The sequence below is a fragment of the Callionymus lyra genome, chromosome 4 (assembly GCF_982586985.1).
Source record: "Callionymus lyra chromosome 4, fCalLyr1.hap1.1, whole genome shotgun sequence".
Taxonomy (NCBI): domain Eukaryota; kingdom Metazoa; phylum Chordata; class Actinopteri; order Syngnathiformes; family Callionymidae; genus Callionymus; species Callionymus lyra.
In genome coordinates, this window is record NC_141821.1 from 14981063 (window position 1) to 15003351 (window position 22289).

General features: G+C 36.5%; 1 protein-coding gene across 2 annotated transcripts in view; it reads right to left on the reverse strand.

Moving 5' to 3' along the window:
* Positions 1–22289, reverse strand: part of vav3a (vav guanine nucleotide exchange factor 3a) — an 88670-nt gene that overhangs the window by 60381 nt on the left and 6000 nt on the right. For both annotated transcript variants that reach the window (XM_087788877.1, XM_087788876.1), the window contains exon 2: positions 9938–10054. In XM_087788877.1, the coding sequence (XP_087645003.1) occupies positions 9938–10054 (117 nt within the window). The remainder of the gene's footprint in view (positions 1–9937; positions 10055–22289) is intronic.

The window sequence follows — 22289 nt, forward strand, 5'->3', positions numbered from 1 at the left end:
GAGACTTTCAAGTAGGGAAGTGAAGAGGAGTCGTCGAGTCAGTGGGAAAAAACATCCAGTTTTAATAAGTGACGCAGTTCATCTAGTGTCCACTTGAGGCTGGCAGCAGAAAAAGTGGTCGTCAAACACCAAACCAGACCAAAAAAACTACTTTTACTGCATTAAAAAGATGCAAAAACACCAATTTCACACCAATTTCAAGTGATCTTAATGTATATTTCCTTTAAGAAACATCTTAAGACGTTTCTATTTGTTCAGGCTTTTCCTTGATTTTCTGGAATCAGTTTTATCTTGATCTTTAAAATATATACTTTATTGAATATTGTTTTGATTGGTTAAGCGCTTTGTGACCCTGGTCTGGAAAAGCGCTACACAAATAAAAATGACTTACGTACTTATATGTAGCCATGTTTCAGTATAGTCGCTCTGATTTTCTTGCCACAGTCATCTGATGTTTGTCATCAGTAGATTTCTCTCACGACTCTGAGATGCGTTTATTTCCGGTGAACAGGTAGCAAATGTTTTTTTTGCGAACATGCAACATGTTGGCAGAAAGTGGGACGGTGAGAAAAGAAGGGCTGGAATCAGTCATCCCTCTGTGAATCTTTGATCTTGACCGACTCAAAAGTTCCCTGACTCAGCGGTGGCCTGTCGACGCTCAGCAAGGCCAGGGGAGATGTAAAGATGGCAAGCAGGAGCTGCAGGGTGGGGGATTTTAAATAAAACAAAAATATTTCCTCCACACGTGCACGCTTTTAAAAAGGAGGAACATGACAAATGGGTAGAAAAACAGACTTATATAGTCCACACATGGACGGACGAGGTGGCCGAAGAGAGACAATTTCCTGGAAATGTTGTCACATGATGCATGTTTTTTCAAGATATACGTGTGGAGGTAACGCACAAGGAGTGTACACGACACACACACGTCCTACCATTAAAAAAAACAGCAGCCTTGCCTTCCTCATGTCAGCACCCGGTCACAGGATTGGAAACTTTAGAGGAAGTTTATTGTCGTCATTGGAAGTCGCACTCACAATGGCTTTTGACACACTTGGAAAGTTATTCCAGGAAGCCAAAACTCAAAATAATATATGTATAATAAGCGCTAACTATAAAAACACATGTTCCCCATAATCGTGTTTCATTATATTCGTGTTCACTTTTACAAACATTAAAACAAACCTGTGGTGACATTTTCCCCACTTCCTTCTTCCTGTCACTGACAAGCAAACAAGAATGAGTCAATCTGCGGTGCTTGCACACACACACACACTCAGGTTCTCACACACACACACACTCCAGCTCTGGAGTTTTCACCTTTGTGTTTATATCTGAGAGGAAGTTCAACACTGCTCTATGGTTTGGGTCAAATTAGTATCACACACCTCAATGCTCTCAGCTTTAAAACTGTTAAAATATTAACATTTGATGATTGCGTGATTTTTATTTCATTTACTTTTTTAACAGGATTTTTTCATTTTTTACTTTTGCTTAATAAAAAACAACCTCACATATGAATGTAAATTGACCTTCCTCCCCTTCTTTAATACATTGAACAGAATAGTTTAGGGAGATAATTGACATTTTATTTGTAAATACTTTTGGTACTTTTATCTTCTTCCCTCCTACTTTACTGTATGTCCCTTTTTTCTTTCTTTGCATTAGCCCATAGCATTATTTTATTTGAGTACAAACAGAACATTATGGGGTTCAAACAAAACATGTTAAAATATCTGATGTCTGCAGATGAAAAGGGATCGACGAAATCCTTAAAAATGTTAAATGAATTATTTCTACATTTTCACTGTTAACTCATTGAAAAGGTTGAACTTCAATCTTGTCATGACTATGAATCCCTCTCATGGTAAAATAAAATAATAATGTTTCTGGTGGAGCTCCCTCACAGACTCTGGAGCAGCTGTCGTCGATGGTTATGATTGAGGCTCTGGTGAAAGGCTGCTGATTTTGAACTGAACCCTCTTTTCTCTATAGTTTGATAGGGATCAAAAAAAATCGTTTCAACCAGGAACTATTTCCATGTCGGACTGAACCTGTTGAAACATGAATATTTGTTTAAAAAGCCTCAAACCAGCGTGGAAAAAACCTTATTATGGCAAAAAATGCTATTGATACTGTTTTGATACTAATTAATTAATTGATTAATTCATTCACTCATTTATTTTTCTTTAAAAGAAAATAATTCATTCTGGTTAAAAGATGTATTTTCCCAAATAGAAACATATTTAATATACAATAAGATGGTTCCTGTTTATCCTTTTAGTATTAAGTAGCTTATATTTAGTTAAGAAAAACAAGCAAGAAAAGAGTCCAGATGGATGTACAGTATTTACATATATTTGTTCTGGTAGAGGTTGAGTTGGACGAACCTGCATCTTTGCTTTATCCAACCATTTTTCTTTCTGTGCGTTGATTATTATTGTGATTTTTGTTTTATCTCCCAGTTTTGCGTTGCCTTTTTTTTTCTTGTTTTAATTATTCATGTTCAGCTGTGACAAGTATCTCTGTCTCCAGTCACTACACACACTTTGGTGAACTTAGTTGTGGGTTTTTTTGTGCCATTTAATAGCCATTAAATCCAAAATGAACACGCGACCAGTGTTTGTTCTTGTTGCCGTAAAAAAGAGGTTTGGTGGGTTTATGTTCTCTCCTTTATCTGTCGCTTAAAACATTCTCCCTCTCTTTGAATGACATAAAAGATTCAACTTACATTTACCTCATTTGTTTTTTTTTACATGTACATAAACATGACCACAGCAAACACTCTTAACCAGAACCAGTGAAACTCATTGAGCTCCATACACTATTAAACCCTGGTGTCAACAGCGTAATTATTCTCCTTCAGCTCTGAACGTGGTTAAAGCTTAACTGCCGGTTGAAAAAGTGTCATAAAAACCTTGAACACGAGCACACTTTCAGATGCTATAGCATGATTCCTTCATCAACAGCCTGCGATGGAATGACTTTAATAAAAAAGACGATATTAGGCTTAATCATTGATCCGTCGCTACGTCTCCACTCTAATAAGGTTCTGTTAAGATGTTCCTCCAGGGTGAACGAGTTCTGCAGCAGTTTAGCGGCACAAGAACTCATCCTCAGGATCCATTAGCACATTGCAGACATATGATATCTGGCCTATCTGCAGGAGAGAGTACAGCTGAAGGACAAAGAGGGAGATATGAAGGGGGGGCTGGTCCACAGATGTAGCACCCTTTTAGTGCATTTCCACACTTAAATTTATCACAGTCAACTGAGGAGGGAGACTCTAATCAATAACCGTCGTCTCTGCCTCTTCCTTTACTCAAGTGTCGCCTCCAACACCCCCACCCCCCCCCCACCTGAAGCCTCGCACAATCAGTTGAGTTATTCTGTTTACCACCGCAGTCATCCAGGACTAAATGATAGTCATCTGAATATGAAAGCAGCATTTAAGACGGGATTCTGGTTTGAATAAAGATCGCAGCTGTCAAACTAACGCAGAGACACGTGCAAGTGTTTGAACCGCAGCTTCTTTCACATACAAGAAGAAGCATCTCGGAAACAAAAGTAGGCTGATCGGATGGTGCAGAGAGGAAGCAGACACTTTTGAGAATTAACTTTCTTTTAATTTCATGTTTATATATTAAAAATGTACAATTTTTTAAATGGGTAAACGTTAGCATGTAACATGTTTTGTCCTATAGCTCAGAGCTGCCAGCAGGGTTTAAATATGTTTGGACGATTTCTGGATTTACAGAAAATATCGTGAAATAATGATAAAATATCATGAAATAACTTGATAATTTTATGATTAATGATAAAATATAAAGAAATAACTTGAAAATATCATGAAATAATGATAAAATATCAAGAAATAACTTGAAAATATGTAATAATGATAAAATATCATGAAATAACTTGAACATATCATGAAATAATGATAAAATATCAAGAAATAACTTGAACATATCATGAAATAATGATAAAATATCAAGAAATAACTTGAACATATCACTAAATAATGATAAAATATAAAGAAATAACTTGAAAATATCATGAAACAATGATAAAATAACATGAAATAACTTGAAAATATTATGATTAATGATCAAATATAAAGAAATAACTTGAAAATATCATGAAACAATGATAAAATATCAAGAAATAACTTGAAAATATGTAATAATGATAAAATATCATGAAATAACTTGAACAAATCATGAAATAACTTGAAAATATCAAGAAATAACTTGAAAATATCATGAAATAATAATAAAAATATCAATAAATAACTTGAAAATATCAGGAAATAACATGACGACATCATGAAATAACACGTTAATATCATGAAATAATGTGATTATGTCACAAAAAGACAAGCTATCATGAAATACTATCTCATGAAACAATGTAATAAGTATATATAACACGAAGATATGATAAAATAATGTAATAAATTAGTATCATAAAATAACGTGACAATATTATGAAATAAGTTAATTAAATAATCTTGATTCTTATCAATGTATCAAGGTGATAAGTATCATAAAATAATTTAAAATATGTCATGAAAGTATGCATTAATATTATTAAATAACATAAGCATCACAAAATAATAATCACGTCATGTTATTTCATTATATCTTTTCATGTTTATTTATTGATATTAACATGATTTTTGTGATGTAATTATTTTATTTCATTATATCCCGTAATTTCAATGATATCGTATAATATCGTGATATTACATGATACACACATTGTTTTTTTTATATTATCACATTTAATCATATCTTTACATTATTTCATAATACAAACAAAAAATAACCTGAATGTACCACAAAATATTGTGATAATATTGTAAAATAAAGTGATAGGTGTCATGAAAAAACATGATTATAAAATTAAATAACATGATAATGTAATTAAATTACATAATATTATGAAATAACGTGATAGTATCATTACATTAAATAACATAACATCATTAATAACATATAATAATCACATCAAATCATTAAAATATTGTGATAATACCCTTCTGGCGTCATAGAGCGTAAGTAGTTTTGTTCGTCAACATTGTGTTTAAACAATGTATTGTGCAGGTTAGTATAATTAAGGAATATATTGGGACGTTGTTTTTGTGACCAACATTGTAGCCTTGATATGTTTGACAAAAATCGTCTAATACTATTGATTTAGTATTTGAAGTATTGTCAATATAAGGGAGCTCAATTGGATAAACTCTTGGTAAAACTACAGTTCCATAACTTTATTTGCGGAACATCACGAAACCGAAACCATGTTCAGTGTCTTGGTGTTTTTTTTCTTTTTGCCAACAGAAAACACAAGCCGTCAACGTGTATTTGCGTCACATAGAATTAAAACATTTTGTTTGCTGGCAAAACACACTTGCATAGCAGCGAACTTTCTTCTTTAAACATGTCAAACAATTGCTTCCAGAAGGTGTTTGAATCTCGCTGTGACGTTGCCTGGCAACAAGCAAAAGACCTAAAAAAAAAAAACAACACAGTGTTGCACCGCTGCGTGAAAGTCTGATAGTTAAATCAAGTTCAAGCCTTTTTCTTACGATCTGACGCTCATAAAAAATGACAAAATTGCCTTCCAAAGATAACGGGTGTGAGGGCGGCGGAGGTTTTGACGTGGCGTGAAACAGGATTACGGTCGTGGCTGAGAGAGACGCAGCAGAACACCATGTGTTATTCAATCTCCATAGAGCTTGTGTAGTTGGTCGGGGTGCGTCGTCGTCATGTGAGAGCGCGAGTGGAAAAGTCCCGTCAGCACACGGTTCGAACGCCGGGGTTTAAAGAAGTGACAACGTGTCGTCATGCACTTTCAGGGGGTGAAGTAAGAAGAGTGGTTTCAACATCCAACTCTGAAGCGCCACGGCCTCTGTCTTGTAGGAGTCGATATCAGATTTTCTTTTTTTTCCGCACACCACCCCGCAGCCCTCCATGTGTCTACAAGACAGATGTGCGAACCAGATGTTTCTGCACTGAGCAGCTACAGAGTCGGGTTTTCTCCCAGTGTCGCCACAAAGAGTTGCGTTGCTCCTCCGAATCAACGTCATCACAGATATTCTGCTGACCTCAATCCAATCCGAGGAGTCTTCCCTTCGCTAATGGATCCTTTTCCATGCTTTTCAAACAAGTCAGGAGACATGGCAGGGATTATACGTTGAGCATTCATGTAGTAGCAGCAGAAAAAACACCTCCAGATACAGCAACTGTCGGTTGCCTTGGAGCAGAAGTATCCAGCCTGTGAGTCCACGCACAGATTGTATCAGCGCGGCCATGAAAACGCTAAAACAAACAGGCACGGTCGATGTTTTATTCAGTGGCAGCTATTTTTAACACAATAAAAAACAAAAAAAAAGGGAACTGCAGGTGAGTGGCAGCTTCGCCCATTTCCATCCGCTCTTCGCTCCATTAGCCGCGGCACAGGCAGCCAGGCGAAGATTACGAGGCTGGCACGCCGGCTCATTTCAAAGACGTTAAATTGACTCCTGGGCAACACTGCGTTTAGTTAAGAGAGTCGTGGAATTGCTTCTTCTTCTTTTTTTTTTTTAATCTTCAGAAGTCGGACCGAAGATATATGGACATAACTAATGAAACCACTAACTTCAATTAAACCTGGAGACACTTGGTTTGACTTGAGTTTATGTGCAACAGGATTCAGTAATCGGTGCTAGCAGACATGCTGAGTCATGATTATAAACTCTGCTGTTCATCTTTATATTCACAAACTCTGGAGTTTCTCAGAGCGGATAATACTTGTACATATAGAACTATCTAAAGCAGTGAAGAAAAGTTCACACGGAATGTTTTTTCAGTCTTTTTTACGACTTTAATAAGAGTATAAATTAGCCTCCAAATGAAACTTAATGTAAAATAAGTTGGTCAATTTGTACTATTTCGCCGTAAGACACACCTCAGGGGCCACAAATGTTCAAGATCAAAAATGAGTGGTTGAAAGAATAAAATCGTCATATTCTCTATTTTATAAAACTTATTTTATCAAAAAAAAATGTACATATTTCAACTTTTATATTCACTGAGGGGCAATGATGCTCTGAATGACAAAAGTCCTAAAAACATGACCTTATAGTCATATTCAAAGACTATTGATGAGTATTAGATATAAATATAAAATACAATTCTTAGATTCTATGGCCTTTTTTCGCACAAGGGCCACATAAATGTGTTCAAAGGGCCACATGCTGCGGTCTGTAGATACGGTGTTTACATTTATTCATTTTCAACCAGGACGACTAGATGTGTTGCTACATTATTTTTTACAGGTCATGTGACCCTTTTTGGCCGAGTTTGGCTGTAAATAAAAGCGTTAAGTTCTCCCGGTACGAGCCCCGAGATGATCTATTCAAAATAATAAAGACACTATCTTACTACTGAAATCATCTAAAATATTCGGACAAATTTTAGAAATTTATTTAGAAATTCATACAAATTGTAGAGAGCACCACTGCAAATGTAAGTTTATTTACATGTTTTAAGCATTTTATGGTGCTTAATAATAATAGTTATTTATTATTTTCAGTGGACCGGGCATCCCATATTGTCAGAAGCACACATTAACTAAATACTAACAGAGGAGGAGAAACTAAAAGCTTGCTTAAGGAGCAGATTGAGACGACAAGAGCCCAAGATTTGTACTACAACACAGTTGAGATGTTATCGACGGCGCCTTTTATTCGGTTTTGATTGAGTTCAGTTTGTCAGCGAGTGCTTTATACTCGATGCAAATGTGAAACCGTTCATTCGGTGAGATAGACGATTGATTGAACCAAAGTGTTATTGTCTCTCTTGCGCTTCATTAAAAATAAGACTTTATTAACCAACATTGATATTCCTCTCGATTTCCTCTTCACACACTTCACTGCAGGCTCCAAGCAAATTGCCCGAAGCCCGGGTGTGTTTTAATTATGAAAGGCTTAATGAATGGATGACTTAATTCAACTCGGTGTGACGGCAGATTTAAGGCACTTATGCCGCGGCCGGGATTGAATAATGATCTGTTGAGCATGTGTAATGTATTTTTACGCTCCGTGTCATATGCAGCACAAAAAGAAGAATATAAAGACATGTCTGTGTAAGTTATGAGCTCTGATTGAGTTATGAGTCGAAGAAATGGAAGCAAACAGTGGATAAAACAGATGGTTGTTTAAACATATTGGTGGTTTCAGATTGTACTCATATTCTCACAAGCCCCTCTTTTCGTGAAGGTTATGTCGGAAAGACTTTAAATGTTCATCCAGATTCAAAAAAAGTAAGACCACACTTGACTTATGTACCAACAACAATGTACACCATGTTTAAAACTCTTGTCACTCAAAATCCTATCCAAAATCCTATTGCGATTATAGTTATTTTAAAGTCTCACAAAATTAGGATTTTAGTATTGAGACAAGGCTAAAGTTGCCTTTTTAAAAAACCTCCGATCATGTATTCACTGTAAAAAAAACTTGAATATAATGTAATGCATTGCTCGGCCCAAGAGTTTTACATTTTTTGCTAGTTTATCAAACCTAATGTACACTAAAGCATTGGTCCTGCACCGATCCATTATGCATTTGATACTGGAATGAAAATACATGTTTTTTTTAATCTCCAAAGAAACATTAGACTCTGGCATTTAAGTTCACTCCAAAAATAAACCAGTAATCTAGAAAAAATAAGTAAAACAGGAACTCAAATTGTTCCAGAGAAACCATCAAAGGTGCTGATTTAGCATTATGTTGAGATTTAATATTTCCACATTTTTTCCAGGTCTCTTTGCCCCTAAACACTATTTTTTTTGCCTTTATTAAAATGGTCCATGGTGCAATAAAGGTCCAGGACAACTGATCCAAAGGCCTTGAATGAAGAGAAGCAAATGTTTTATGTTGATATATATATATATATATTTGCCCCACAATAAAATGAAATAATAATTTAAAGTGCGAATTTAGAAGAAAATGGCACCAGATATAATTTTGCACATATATAAAAAGCATGAAATGTATATTTTTGAATGGTCGCTTTCTCTCGTTTTAAATGGAAACACATGAAGCTTCAGAAGCTGATGTTAAAAATGACTTTAAAATAGTTCATTTAAATCGAATGTTTGACTTTTCCAAAATATATTCTCAGTATGTTTAACTGTGTGTAAGTTTGATTCCTTTCATACTTGAGTTGGATCGAGGTTTTCTTTTTTCTGTTCAGTCATTCTCCATATACGAGCTCGCGAGCACATCTTTCCCAACACATTGATTTCATATCTTGGTGTCTTCTCGAGAGCAGCTGTCAGAGAGGCACAAAAATCTTCTTGGTATTAAAAGCAAAAAAAAAAAACTCAATTAAAAGTAATGAACTCAGCAGCCCGAGACTCCAGAACTGACAACGTTCTCCTCTAGCGACAAGAAGGAATCAAGCGGGGGCTTCTTCTCTTCCTTGCTTCGGGTTTATTAGGTGGTGTTACGCAAGGTTTTAGACAGCCTCGGGCAGAACTCTGTACGTGTTGGTTCCGTGTGATACCAAGAGCTGAGGAAGCGATCTGCATTATCAGTTATTCGACAGAAGTCCTGGATTTATTTGGTATTCATTACAGCAAATGTGTCAGCAGTTTTAAGAATGCATGAGCTCCAGACTTCAGTTCATAGATTATTCATCAAGACTATATTCTGTGTAACAATGGGTATCTTTCTTTAATCATTGTTGCATCGTGAATACAAAAAAGCAACACCATGTCACGACCATTAAGTGTCTAATGGGCAAAACTAATTTCAAAATAGTGAAGGTCAAAAACCTCCATCCCTTACACGTGGAATTATGGGAAACTGCATCAATCGTCCAAACTATCAGTGATGGCACCTGCCCACATCTTACTATATTTTTGTCGCCGGAATTTACTTTCTTACCTTTCCGAAGTCTCTGACGTCGAAAAGGTCAAAGGCTTCGAACAGTTCGCTTTTCTTCATTCCAAATGTATCGCTGCATGCCGCCAGGAAAGTTCGGATGTTCTTCAGGCACAAGAACTGTGAAAGAAAAAAGAGAGAATAGTTTTTTACACTTTGTCCGCAAAACTGAAAATGTAGCTTAAATGCTAACAAAACATGTGACGCTATGATGGAGCTAAAGTTATGATTACACTAGTGTGACCTATCTTAATATACCCAACATCTCTAAAAGACTAGTCAAGTTAAACCTTAATCCCTGCATGGTTTACACAAAAAAATGTGTTACCATAGAATTGTACACACAATGCCATCACCATTTTCTGAGGGCATCATTTAGCTTAATGCTAACGTTTTATCAGTGCTACTACCATGAACATATTCCTGCTAACACTGACACATGACAAAGACCACAGTTGGTATGCAAAGCCAAGTTTATAAAATTAACATTTGATAGTAAATTGTCAATGTAGTTCATGCTAATCTAACTAAAACTTTAAAATACCCTGTGTGCTGAGATATATGCAGAAATAGAAACCTTACCCCAATGTGGTTCAACATTAAAACATTAATTGTTTATAAAAGACTAAATATAATTATAATAGACTGCAAAACAAGTGGCGCCGCCCTCCCACCGATTTGGCTGGCTTTTCTTTGTTTTTTATTTCATTTATTATTAATCATCAACAGTGATGAGTCTGTATGTTTGTAGAATTCTTCACACTGATAAACTATATTCGCATCGATTCACGTTCTGCTAATAATCTTGGTTTGCGTCGTCATATCCTGTCTATCTGGGGTGCGCGGGGTGGTCGCTTTGATAATAGTTCTTCGGTAACATCACATTTATGCCAATCACACATGGCGGAAAAAAAGTGAGGGAGAAGTAACATCTCTAAGTAGGATTTTGGAAGCTGGAAAAAGCGGTTGCCGGGTTCGATCCCCACTCCAGACAATATTTACTTCCGTCTCCTATGGAAAATTAATCAAAATGTTCTATTCTTTTGTTTTTTCAGCTTATGCAGAAATTGTATTTTCTTTTAATCGTACAAACTATTTTTTCCATCAAGGTTAATTACTGAACTAATCAATTTAGGAATGATGTCTGATATATAATAGACCACCCTCTCATGGACCCAGGACCCGAACATTAAAAAAAAAACGTCTAAAAAAGATTGTGTGTTCGCCATGAGTGAAAGAAAATGTCGACACAACTTAGTGAGCCGTTGCTTCTGTGACTGGCGGCTGTTATCGCTCCTTCCGTTGACACAGGATGTAGCTCAAGAGGATGCAGATGAAAGAAACATTTCAGGAAATTGTGTCGCATTGGACACACAAGTGCATCACAGGATTGGTCCTGGATCAAACTGTGTCCACCAAGTTACAGACAAATGGTCATTTTCATTATCACCGTCATACACACAAAATAGGTAACAGATCATTAATGCCTGAATAAAAGTCTTGATGTATACAAATGTGTGTGAGATGCATAAACCACCATTCATTTATATTTGTATTATTTTCTGATAAGTTCCATTGGATTTTAACACGTAATACATTTAAATATGCCCAAGGATTCTATTACTAAAAGCCAAATCTGTAAAAACAGAGTTTCTATTAGTCTGTTATTCACTCCAACAGCAGAAGAAGAACAAAGCGAGGGTGTATACAGCTTTTTGAACAGGCCATGTGTCATTGTTTTGGCATTGGGAAGCCTCCACTCTGTCTGTGGTTTGTGCCTCGCCACACTGTCGGGCAGAGAAGGGGATTTTGATGAAATACAGAAATGTAATTCTGTGTGACCGTAATACCAAAATGTTTTCTACATCTTACATTGTCCTTTGTCAGATTGTTCACACACAAACAACAAGGATGAGTTGGATTGATTTTCATGGATGGATAAAAACACATATTGTACCACTTATACGTTGAAATTTTGAAAAATCTTAGCTAGCTCTCTTTAGTGTACTCTTTGATTCTTATTATTTAAAACTGATCATACATAGCAATTTCTGAGAAATACATTTCCTAATTATGTTATAATGTACTTAGATCCATCATCTACTGCAGTTTTTAATTCTACATTTAACCTATTTTGAAATAGCACAAGAAGTTCTGAACAAAACTGTGAGTCGAATAAAATACTTCTCGACTGTCCTGTTTAACAGATTCCTGTATGCAAGTATCATGTTTAAGTGAGGAAACACACATCTTGCCCTTGTTTGATGTGGTGCAATGAAACACTACCCACATTTCAATGCTCACGTTGATCAACCATTTTGAACATTCTGTGCAAAACTTATCTTGGCTTGTGTGACATCATTTCCTCTCCTCAAGATAAACCAATATCTTGACTCCAGCCTAGGTAGCAGTGTGTTTTGTTGTACTAAATATACATTTAAAAATCTGATTTTGAGTTTTCTCCACAAGTAGGACATCGCCTGTTGGCAAGGTTAATACTGAGCAGTGCACTGGGAGCGCTCTCAACATGACCATATGTGCATCAATGGCTTTCTCGCATTAAAAATACATTTGAAATCGGACATTAAACCGAAGTCGGTCGGATTTTTTTCAATCACACGGGTGTTGACTGCACTTGACTATTCAAATTTAAACGGCAAGACCAACATCTTAACGTGGCACTTACAAATCACACACAGCAAGTTATGATATATTTGATTAAGACAATTTCCCAGTAAGTTTTATCAGATTGTTGATTCCATAAGTTGCATTAAAAACACCAAACCAACCTTGTCTAAGAAGCTTATCACAGTTCTACCACCTCATCTTAATGCTATCCTGAAGGTGAAATCAGAACCCCAATATATATAGTTTTTTCAGTTCTTTGTTTATGGTATTTATCAGGAAAACTAAAAACACATTACCCTACATTTCAAAATGAAAAGAAATAATTGATTCATAAAAGAGTGGAAATTACCAGAGATTCAATTAAATCTATAAACGGTTATAGTTTTCGTTCAGAAGCTGCTCCCGTGTGGTGCATTATTATTAGCACAGAAAACCCATTTCAAGTTCTCAGCCCATTCATTTCCAAAGTGCACCATCATCACAGCCTTTTTCATCTTGCACAACAAGTTTAATGGAATGATTATTTAATTCGCTGAATCCACTTCCTGAAAAGCACTGAGCGGTGTGAGGCGTATTCAGAACTACAATTTTTCTTTTTTTTTTAAAGCCCATCTGGTAAATCCAGACGCCGCAGAGGAGGAGGGAACTAGTTGCTCTACATTTCGCACCTTCACTGCCATAAAAAGGGAGATTTGTCTGCACGCCACACGTCCATACATCAAATATGAAATGCCTCTCTCCTCTAATTGAATTAGGCCTTACGTGGCTACAAAGGCGGAAGAAAAAACCCTGCAGCCCTTCAGCTCCTGATAAGAAAAGCCAAAAAACAGCAAGCGAACCGTGAGTGAATAATATCGAATGTTTACACATGTACACTTCACTTTCTTCTATCAGACGAGCACATCGCGTCTGAGTCTCTGGAGGGTCCCGAAGGATTGGGGCTATATTATCTGAGGGAAGCAGCTTGACGGAGCGAGTATGAGGGAAGGCGGTGTATCTGGAGCTGAAGACAGACGAGAGAAATTGTGCTAACAAGAGTGTCGAAGCGAGAAGGCTATAGCAAGGATTCAACAGACAGCTTTCTCTTTTTTGTCTCCGAGGCATAGGAAATGAGAAGGAAATTATATTTGAGCACGATTCCATTACTTTCTGCAGCTATCATGTTCATATCTTTTAAGTCGACAAACATTGTGATCATTGATGACATGTCGTACGAGGTTGACAGCTCTTCAAGATGGAGATGACAAGACGTCGCTCATCCACACTATAAGGAGATATCAAGTAAATGACAACCAACCGTAGTTTGCATTTCATTATAAAGTTTCTCTATTGGGAAATCTTTACGCAATAGTTTTGTTTTACTCATTCCTGCAACTCCAGTGATTAACTCCCTTCTAAACTGAAAAAATGTAATTGTAGTTTATCGTAAAAGCTTTTTGAAATATTCATTTAAATACCTCGTCAATGTAGCAAATACATGGTGATTATATTGTACAGTCAATAGTTACACAATCTTACTCTTATGCAAACAAGACAGGCTTCTTTTAAAAGTGTTCTCTGTGTCTTCAGTTCACCACAATTATGTAGTTTCATGGCTTGAGGGAAAGTCTGCATCAAATTTAAATGAAATGCGATCGTTCTGGGGGACTCTTGTGGCCCCGTTAGTGTGTAGAGAGCTGGACAGTTGACAAAACCCAGAAGGGACTTCCAGTCCCGATTGATCTTATATCAATCAGAACAGAACTGACCCAAATATGGCTGACTTGGTAACAGCAAGAGGAACGAAATCTTCAGTGCTTTGACATCCATCTGTTTACAAATGTTTCATTTTATCACCTGACTTAACATTACTGGTGTCTTTAACAGATACAAAATCACACTTTATAGATTTATCTTTCTATCTATCTATCTATCTATCTATCTATCTATCTATCTATCTATCTATCTATCTATCTATCTATCTATCTATCTATCTATCTATCTATCTATCTATCTATAGATCTATCTATCTATCTATCTATCTATCTATCTATCTATCTATCTATCTATCTATCTATCTATCTATCTATCTATCTATCTCTCTCTCTCTCTCTCTCTCTCTCTCTCTCTATCTATCTATCTATCTATCTATGTATCTATGTATCTATCTATCTATCTATCTATCTATCTATCTATCTATCTATCTATCTATCTATCTATCTATCCATCTATCCATCTATCTATCTATCTATCTATCTATCTATCTATCTATCTATCTATCTATCTATCTATCTATCTATCTATCTATCCATCTATCTATCTATCTTAAAATATGATTGTATAAAATTTGGAGTATTTTATCTTATTTACCTTAAAGAAAAAAAGATAAAAAATGATGTTCTGGGAAACAGCAAAAAGGAAAAATAAACCAAACTCCATGAAAAATGAAACAAGAAAACAATGAGATTAATCTTTTGATGTAAATTATTTTTAACCAAATGGTGAATAAAAAAAAATAGCCCTTTCTTTTCAGAGTAAAGTTTCCTTCAAAAGATCTGTGGATCCAGGTGGTCATCCAGAACACCAACATTAAATGTACCTAGTCCCATTATTAACTTTACAGAAGAGTTAATTGGGATGCACTTGTCTTTTTCAGAAAAAAAAATAATACAAATGCACATTAAATACTTGTAATATTTATGTATATGTAATCTATAGCACTTTAAAATAGTCTGGAGCTTAAACCGTATCACTTTAAAATAATAGTTGATTTGGTCTCGAAATGCTTGGATGAAAGTAACAATTGTTTAACAGCAAAGGATCATATTGAACCACATTTATATTCCTGAAAACATGTGTTTAAAAATACCTTTCTTCTGCTCCAAAACTGGATTTCAAGCTTAAGCAGTAATGTCTCAAAGAGAAGCTGCTAAGATAACTAACACTGTGTGGGTTTGGTTAAGAATGGGAGTCTATTCTATAACAAGTTATGAATCATTCACACCAACCATCTGGAATATGGAACAAAAAAAATAATTCCTGGAAGAAGAACCAACACACCGCTGAGCTTTTTGATACGGTCCAGGTCGTGATCTGTATCCACAATCAGTATTCAGTTTCTGCTTATGTATTCCTTCATAAGAGTCAAAACTCCATAGCAACAAGCCGAAGCCTTTTATGGGCCCAGAGGGTACTGTGCTTAATGAAATCCAGTTCTTTCCTTTGCAACTTTTTAAACTCATTTTGTGTTAAAAATCTGCCTCAATAAATGTCAGTGAGAAAAGACTTTAGGCAAACTTTGGATTTACCTCCCTGAGCTTTGTCTGATTTGAATGACGTAAAGTCGGGAGTGGACATCTGCGGAGCCTTTTGTCAAGAGTCCAACCATGAGCACAGATGACTCACAGCAGTCCGAGTGACGCCTCACTCCCATGTCATGTAGGAGTTTCTGTCAGCACTAGAGTCAGGAAACAGAAGGTGGAAAGAAGCTAATGCTGACAATGCAGTTGCTGTTTTCCACTCAGACTGTGGTAATGGTTGCTAGCCGACACTCATGTATGCAGATTGTGGATTCTTCAACAATGAAACGTGTATGAATGTGACTTTCACAAACTGCACACACAAGCTGAAAATCTGTCAAATCTTTAATCATGACAGGAAATGCTTTTCTTCAGTTTATCTTACTTTCTGCTCACTGAAACAGTTCCTGTGGAGAAGAAATTGATACTTGTGTGTGACAACCAGGCTTTTGCCACTATTTAATAAACACTAATCTTTTCCAGTTGTGTTAAAGCTGGAGGGCAATATATACACATATTATTTTGAAAAACCGACAAAGAGAAAGAGCTCAAAAATATCAGCCCCTATGAGGTCATGTCCCCTTCTGCTTACTAAAAAGTGCATATTACACAGGAAGTAGTTGTGGTTGGGATGACAATGCATTTTTGGGTCTAAAATCCCTTTGCAGGGCGAAACAGGAACAGAAATAATTTCACAATAACTTGGTCGATAAATGTATTTTATACAGAACGAATTCTAAGCCTTTAAGCTACTGACATTTTCTGACATCCTCTATCTAGATAACGGCTTAAAATACTTGAAACTGTTGTTTCCTGTAACCTTGACTCTTGTCTTCAAGTACAAATTTCTGTGTGTACATCATGTGACCAACAGACAAACCATGGAATGCCTAAAAGCCTTGTTTTTGTGAGCACTATGACACAGATGTTGGCGTAAGAACTCAAGTGGCTGCATGGAAAATGTCTAAAAGGCAGCTCTTTTATTCAATCAACTCTCCAGACCTATTTGTTTTCATCATTATACCTGTTTTGTCCAAATAAATATACCTTAGATTGTATCAAATCAACAAGAACATTCAAGAAAACAGGCTGAACTCGTCTTTTCATACATGAGAGTATAATAACTATACAACATAAAAGGAAAACAACAGTAAGATTTTTAAAGTACTAACATATTTTACTTGATACCAATACTTAATACCAGAAGGATAAAAAATACCCGCAAATTTAAAAAATGTATTATCAAGAAAAAGGCAAAAAAATCCGCTACAACATGTAAGGTTAATATTTATAATAAAAACAGTTTAGCCCTTGACCCAAAGACAACACAAACATTTTTGTTTTTAAAAACATTTGTATTTGGGCCTTCAAGTCACTTTAACGCTGAGATAACACAAAGGGCTGAACTGATTTTATTATAAATATTAACCTTACATGTTGTAGCAGAGTTAGTTTTTGCCTTTTTCTTGTGATTACACAACCATAATAAGAAGTTAAGATATTTTAGTATCAATACTTTTTGTCAACAAAAATGTTAGGAGTATGCTTTATAATGTATTTTATGTAAATAGGTGTAAATGTAGCTTCTTGTGTTGTCTGAGAGATTTAATGTACACACACATTTTAACTTTTCAATCTAGAAAACTTGCCTCTCCACAAAAAACCCCCGCAAATTCCCACTTCTCCTGATGTCATCATGTCCTTCCCTTACAACCCTCTGTTCCAAGCTCTTAATTAAGTGTTAATTTGATCAAACCAGGATTATTGTCATTAACATAAATGTCCTCATTTTAATCGGCTTAACTGCAATGTCTTAAACTGAAAGACCCTCCATGTCTCAGGTATGTGTCACATGCTTTACTCTGCACCATGGTAGGATTAGCTCTGAGGTAGATTGGAGATGAAACATAAAATTTCCCATATTGGACTTATTTAGGGATACTGAGCTCCACTTTGAAACATCCGATATTCTAGAATTTGAGAGAAGCAAAAAAAAAAGGTTGTTTTACAAACTCAGGAAGTATTTAATGCAGCCCACAAGATTGGAAGTGAAGAAAGGGTAGCATGTTGAAATATCATCCGCTGAGATTTATTTCCCTTAACTGTATTCTAGCAAAGAAAAGATTCTAAATGTTCATAATAAATCTGGAAACTTCAAATGTATATATGTATTGTTTTATGGGGATTCATCGAAAGAGTGGAAAGTAGATGAGATTCAACAGATTGTGTCTCGATGTATTGAAGGAGAACCGAGAGAGATGTTCTAAAATAAAATTAGCATTCAGGAGTTGAAACAGAGACTCGTATCACATTCTGTTTAGACTTCCTGTTTAAGGAGGACAAGTTATCGTTCGTTCAATGACAAAAAATTAAGCTTAGCCGATGTGTTTTTGCTTTTGCTGTGTACGTTAAAAAAAACCTTGTGTGTTGAACTGATAGTAGTTGTAGTATTTCTTGTAGACATAAACATCTGTTTAGGGTTGTTTTTTTTCCAAGTAATGCTATTCAAATCTTTTTTTTCTTCCAAAAAAGGAATGGCAATTATATAATATGAACTTAATTCTCTACATGTGCAGGATTACAATGAACAATGGATCATCATTTACCCAATTTAATGGCGACGGAGACGGAGCAGACTCTCATTATACAATCTGATGAAGAAGTGCTGTCTGAGCCTTCAAATCCATGTTTTATCAATTGCACGTTCCAACCCCAAAGCCTGACATTTGTACACAGAAGAAGGTACCATCCCCCATCGGAGATGGAATTGAATTACCACCACGGTAAGAAATATCAACCCTCTTGTCTTCCACCAGAGGTCAAACTGATTCCACAGTGGAATTGGCCAAGCATGTTGTACCACGGTGACACAAATCTGTTGTCCTGTGAACACGCGGCACCATTCTTATTAGACCCTCGCAACTATAACCAAAACTGTCCTATCGCCTCTCTGTTGTGAGTTTGACATATTGCGGTCAAATCTGCACTCGTTTCAAAATAAACCAATCTGGCTTTTTGGATGTCAAACGTCTCAGGTATCACCATTCCCGCTGAAGAGGATAGTGTTTTGAAATGACTTTCAGTCCAGTTTTATTTCTGACAAAGACGGAGCCTCCCTGGAAACTGAGTGTCATGAAGCCGCGGGCACAGAAGCCATAACGGGTTTAATATAAAGACGTAAACATGGATTCTTATTTCAGTCCACAGTTGTCTCACGAGTATAAGCTGTAAACACCAATATATTTCAAATATGAACTATATATTTTCTTCAAAAAACATCCACCTTTTGAGTATAGTCACAAAATATTTACAAAATTATACTTTTGAACAGTGAAAAAACAAACGGCACAGCCTTAACTGTTGCAGTGCATTGTGGGTGATACATTATGATCAATTGGAGTTTTGTGAATGTAGCTCATTGTTTATTGTAGCTTATTGTAGCTTATTAAGACTGACATGAAATGTCTTGGTCCATTAACGCCAATGATCTAGATTGAGTTTAGACATGCTTTGGTTTGAAAGTCTGGGCAGTCAAGACGAGCTAGTGCTCATGGGAAATATGATAATTGGAAGAAGGATAAATACAATCCACTTAATGGAAAAATAAAATAACCACTTCATAAAGTGGTGTTTTTATTCTGTGTTTATTATAATAAAAGAACATCATGGAGGAAAGCAACTTTGTATATGTATTAAAAACGAACAAATGTGGGGTAAAAATGAAAGAAAACTGGTTTTAAACATAGATAAATATGAAAAGAAATGGTGTTGTTTAATATCCCAACAGAAACTGTCAGTTGAGCTTTTTCCTACTTGGAAAGCTTAGTTTTGGAGCTCATGGTGGCAACATAAACACCCACACAGGGGCGTGTGTCATCTGGTCAATGCAGTCCAAGGATTCCATTTTTAGAAAAAAATCACAGGTTATGTTTCAGGACACAGTTGACCTGGCATCCCGGGGTTTTATTCTCCCGTAACACTGGACGAGAAAGTCTAAGGTAGCAGATGCAGAGCCGCGAGGTTTGACTCTTAGCGCCGGGTTCAAAACGGATCAACATTCTGCTCCAAATACCATCCTGACATTTAAACCATCACCAATGATGTGGTGATTTACATTAGACAGTCCGGTGGCAGTTTTGAAAACTTGTAGACGCTTAAAATGTCACCCGTGAAAAACAAAGGTTACCTGAGAAATAAATAAGAGGATAAACATCGATTGAAGCTGCACCGAGCACAAGGAGAACCTGATCATGTATTACCTGAAAGTTTTTACTGACAAGCCAAATTGCTGATTTGTCACCTCGGTGCCAGAATGAAGGTCGAATTACTCACGCGTACTAACACGGGTTGCTGGTGCCAACCTCTGCTTCATCAGCTTTTATTCTGAAATAACTTAAAGATAAAGCGGCTCCCCATGTCAACGCTGCGACACTGCAAAGTGACTTTGTGAAGCTGCATTGGAAATGTGATTTGGAAGCGGCGGTGCCGACACGACACGCATGGATGCTGACATGTGACGGCTTCGGATCTTTATTCAAAAACCCAACCAAAGGAGACAGTGAATACACACATAATGCATACTAATGGGACGCTACTGGCAATATCTATAGAGTTAGTATGTAGATCGTCATTGTTTTTCGATCATTGACCCTCGGAGAAATTAATGCAAAACATTTTTATTAAATTAGCGTCACCTCCCTAAAGGTCTTCTGGTTCTTGATCATTGCATTTTGTGGTTCAAGGGCAACTAATGTATTGATTTAAGTGTGTCTTAAATAGATGTTGGACATCTATTGTTTCATCAGTATGTGTCTGTTTGTACAAAACTGTCTTTTCATTGAAATATTTACATTAGAAAATGTGCTTAAGCCCCGCCCACTAACAAACCTCAACTATGTCACTGACTCGCCGGCCTAGCACAGCATAACGTTTTCAAAAGTCCTTCATTTGAGAAAAACAATCTACGTTAGTGGAGGTAAGTTTAAGCTTTATGGGTCACATATATGACAAAAAGATCAAATAAGTCACCTGACTGTTTGGGTCTTTGGCTCCTGCGAAATAAAGAAGAAAGGGCTCCCTTTCAGTGATGATCTAAGAACCATTTCTTATTGGGTTTTTGGAACTTTTCAAACATAACACTCAAGCTCTAAATGTGTTACATAATAGCAAGTTTTCCCTTTCACAAAAGTTATACGTCTTATTCTTTGACAGGCCTCCAAAAGAAAACGACATTCTGTCACTCTTCCACGCTTTCTTTCTTAACTTTTGTCTTTGCGAGTGACAAGAGAGGCTGGTCGACTTTGAAGCCTGCTGCATGCAAACCGTGTGTCTTTTTTCTTAACTCATTGGATCGGAACCAGTCTCCCGTATATATCTTGCACAAAAATATCCACGTCTTTGTGATCCTAAGGAGTCGATAAAGGTCGTGCATGATCGAGGATTTGAAGAATGACGTCTACTCTAAGTTTGCTGACAACCAAGACCTGAAAGTAGTTCAAGCATAATTAATTCAGCAGACATCGACCGGCCGTGGTTCTGTATTGTTACAGTTTACCACAGTCTGCTGGGGAACTTCCTGTCAAGCTACAGTATATCTTTTTTCTTAAGCAGAAACGAAGACCACGTTTCATAAACTAGATTGAATCTATGCCCTCTTGGTTATATTTCCGTTTAAGGACCCAAACTCATCACAACAGCCCAGTAAACACAATATATAAAGAACCATACCCTTTTTGTTGTGTGTATTTCCATACTTGTATTCACCCTTTAATATGTATTATTAAATAACGAACACGTTTTTTTTCAGTACTGTATATTCCCACTAATTATCTTCCAGGGAAATGTCTTTAAATTATACTATATGACCAACCCCTATAAGGGAATCGTGGCAAGAAATAAATGAATAAATGAACATGTTATTATCCATTCTTTTCTTTCCTTCAATTTTCCGAGGGCCCCTGTAGCGCCCCCTGGCTGGCGGGGAACCCCACTTTGAAAAGCTCTGCCCTAACTGACACCCTCAGAACACATTATCAGCTTGTCTTCACACTCCAGCGGCAGCTTGTTGGATTCAACATCACAGAAAAATGTGAAGCAAGATGACTTTGATCTTTGCTCTTTTTTTCCCCCAAAACACTGAGAGCTTCACACGTTTGAGCTGCACTTTCTCTGTCTAATTGTTAATCCTCAAGTCGACTCTATGAAATTCCACCGTGAACACCGTGTTACGTATGAAAACATGTATTTATGTTGCAGGTGTTAAGACAGCATACGTATGCGCAGTTTCGGGAAGCGATCTCTGGTGAGACATCTGAGCCATTTGATGTTTGTTCAAATTAAACTCTGCACTGACTTGTGGACCGTTTTCTCTCCTCACTTCCCTTAACTAACACGCTTCAGAGCAGCCTTTGAAGACGGCAGACGGCACCGTGTAGATTTCTCTGGCAGTG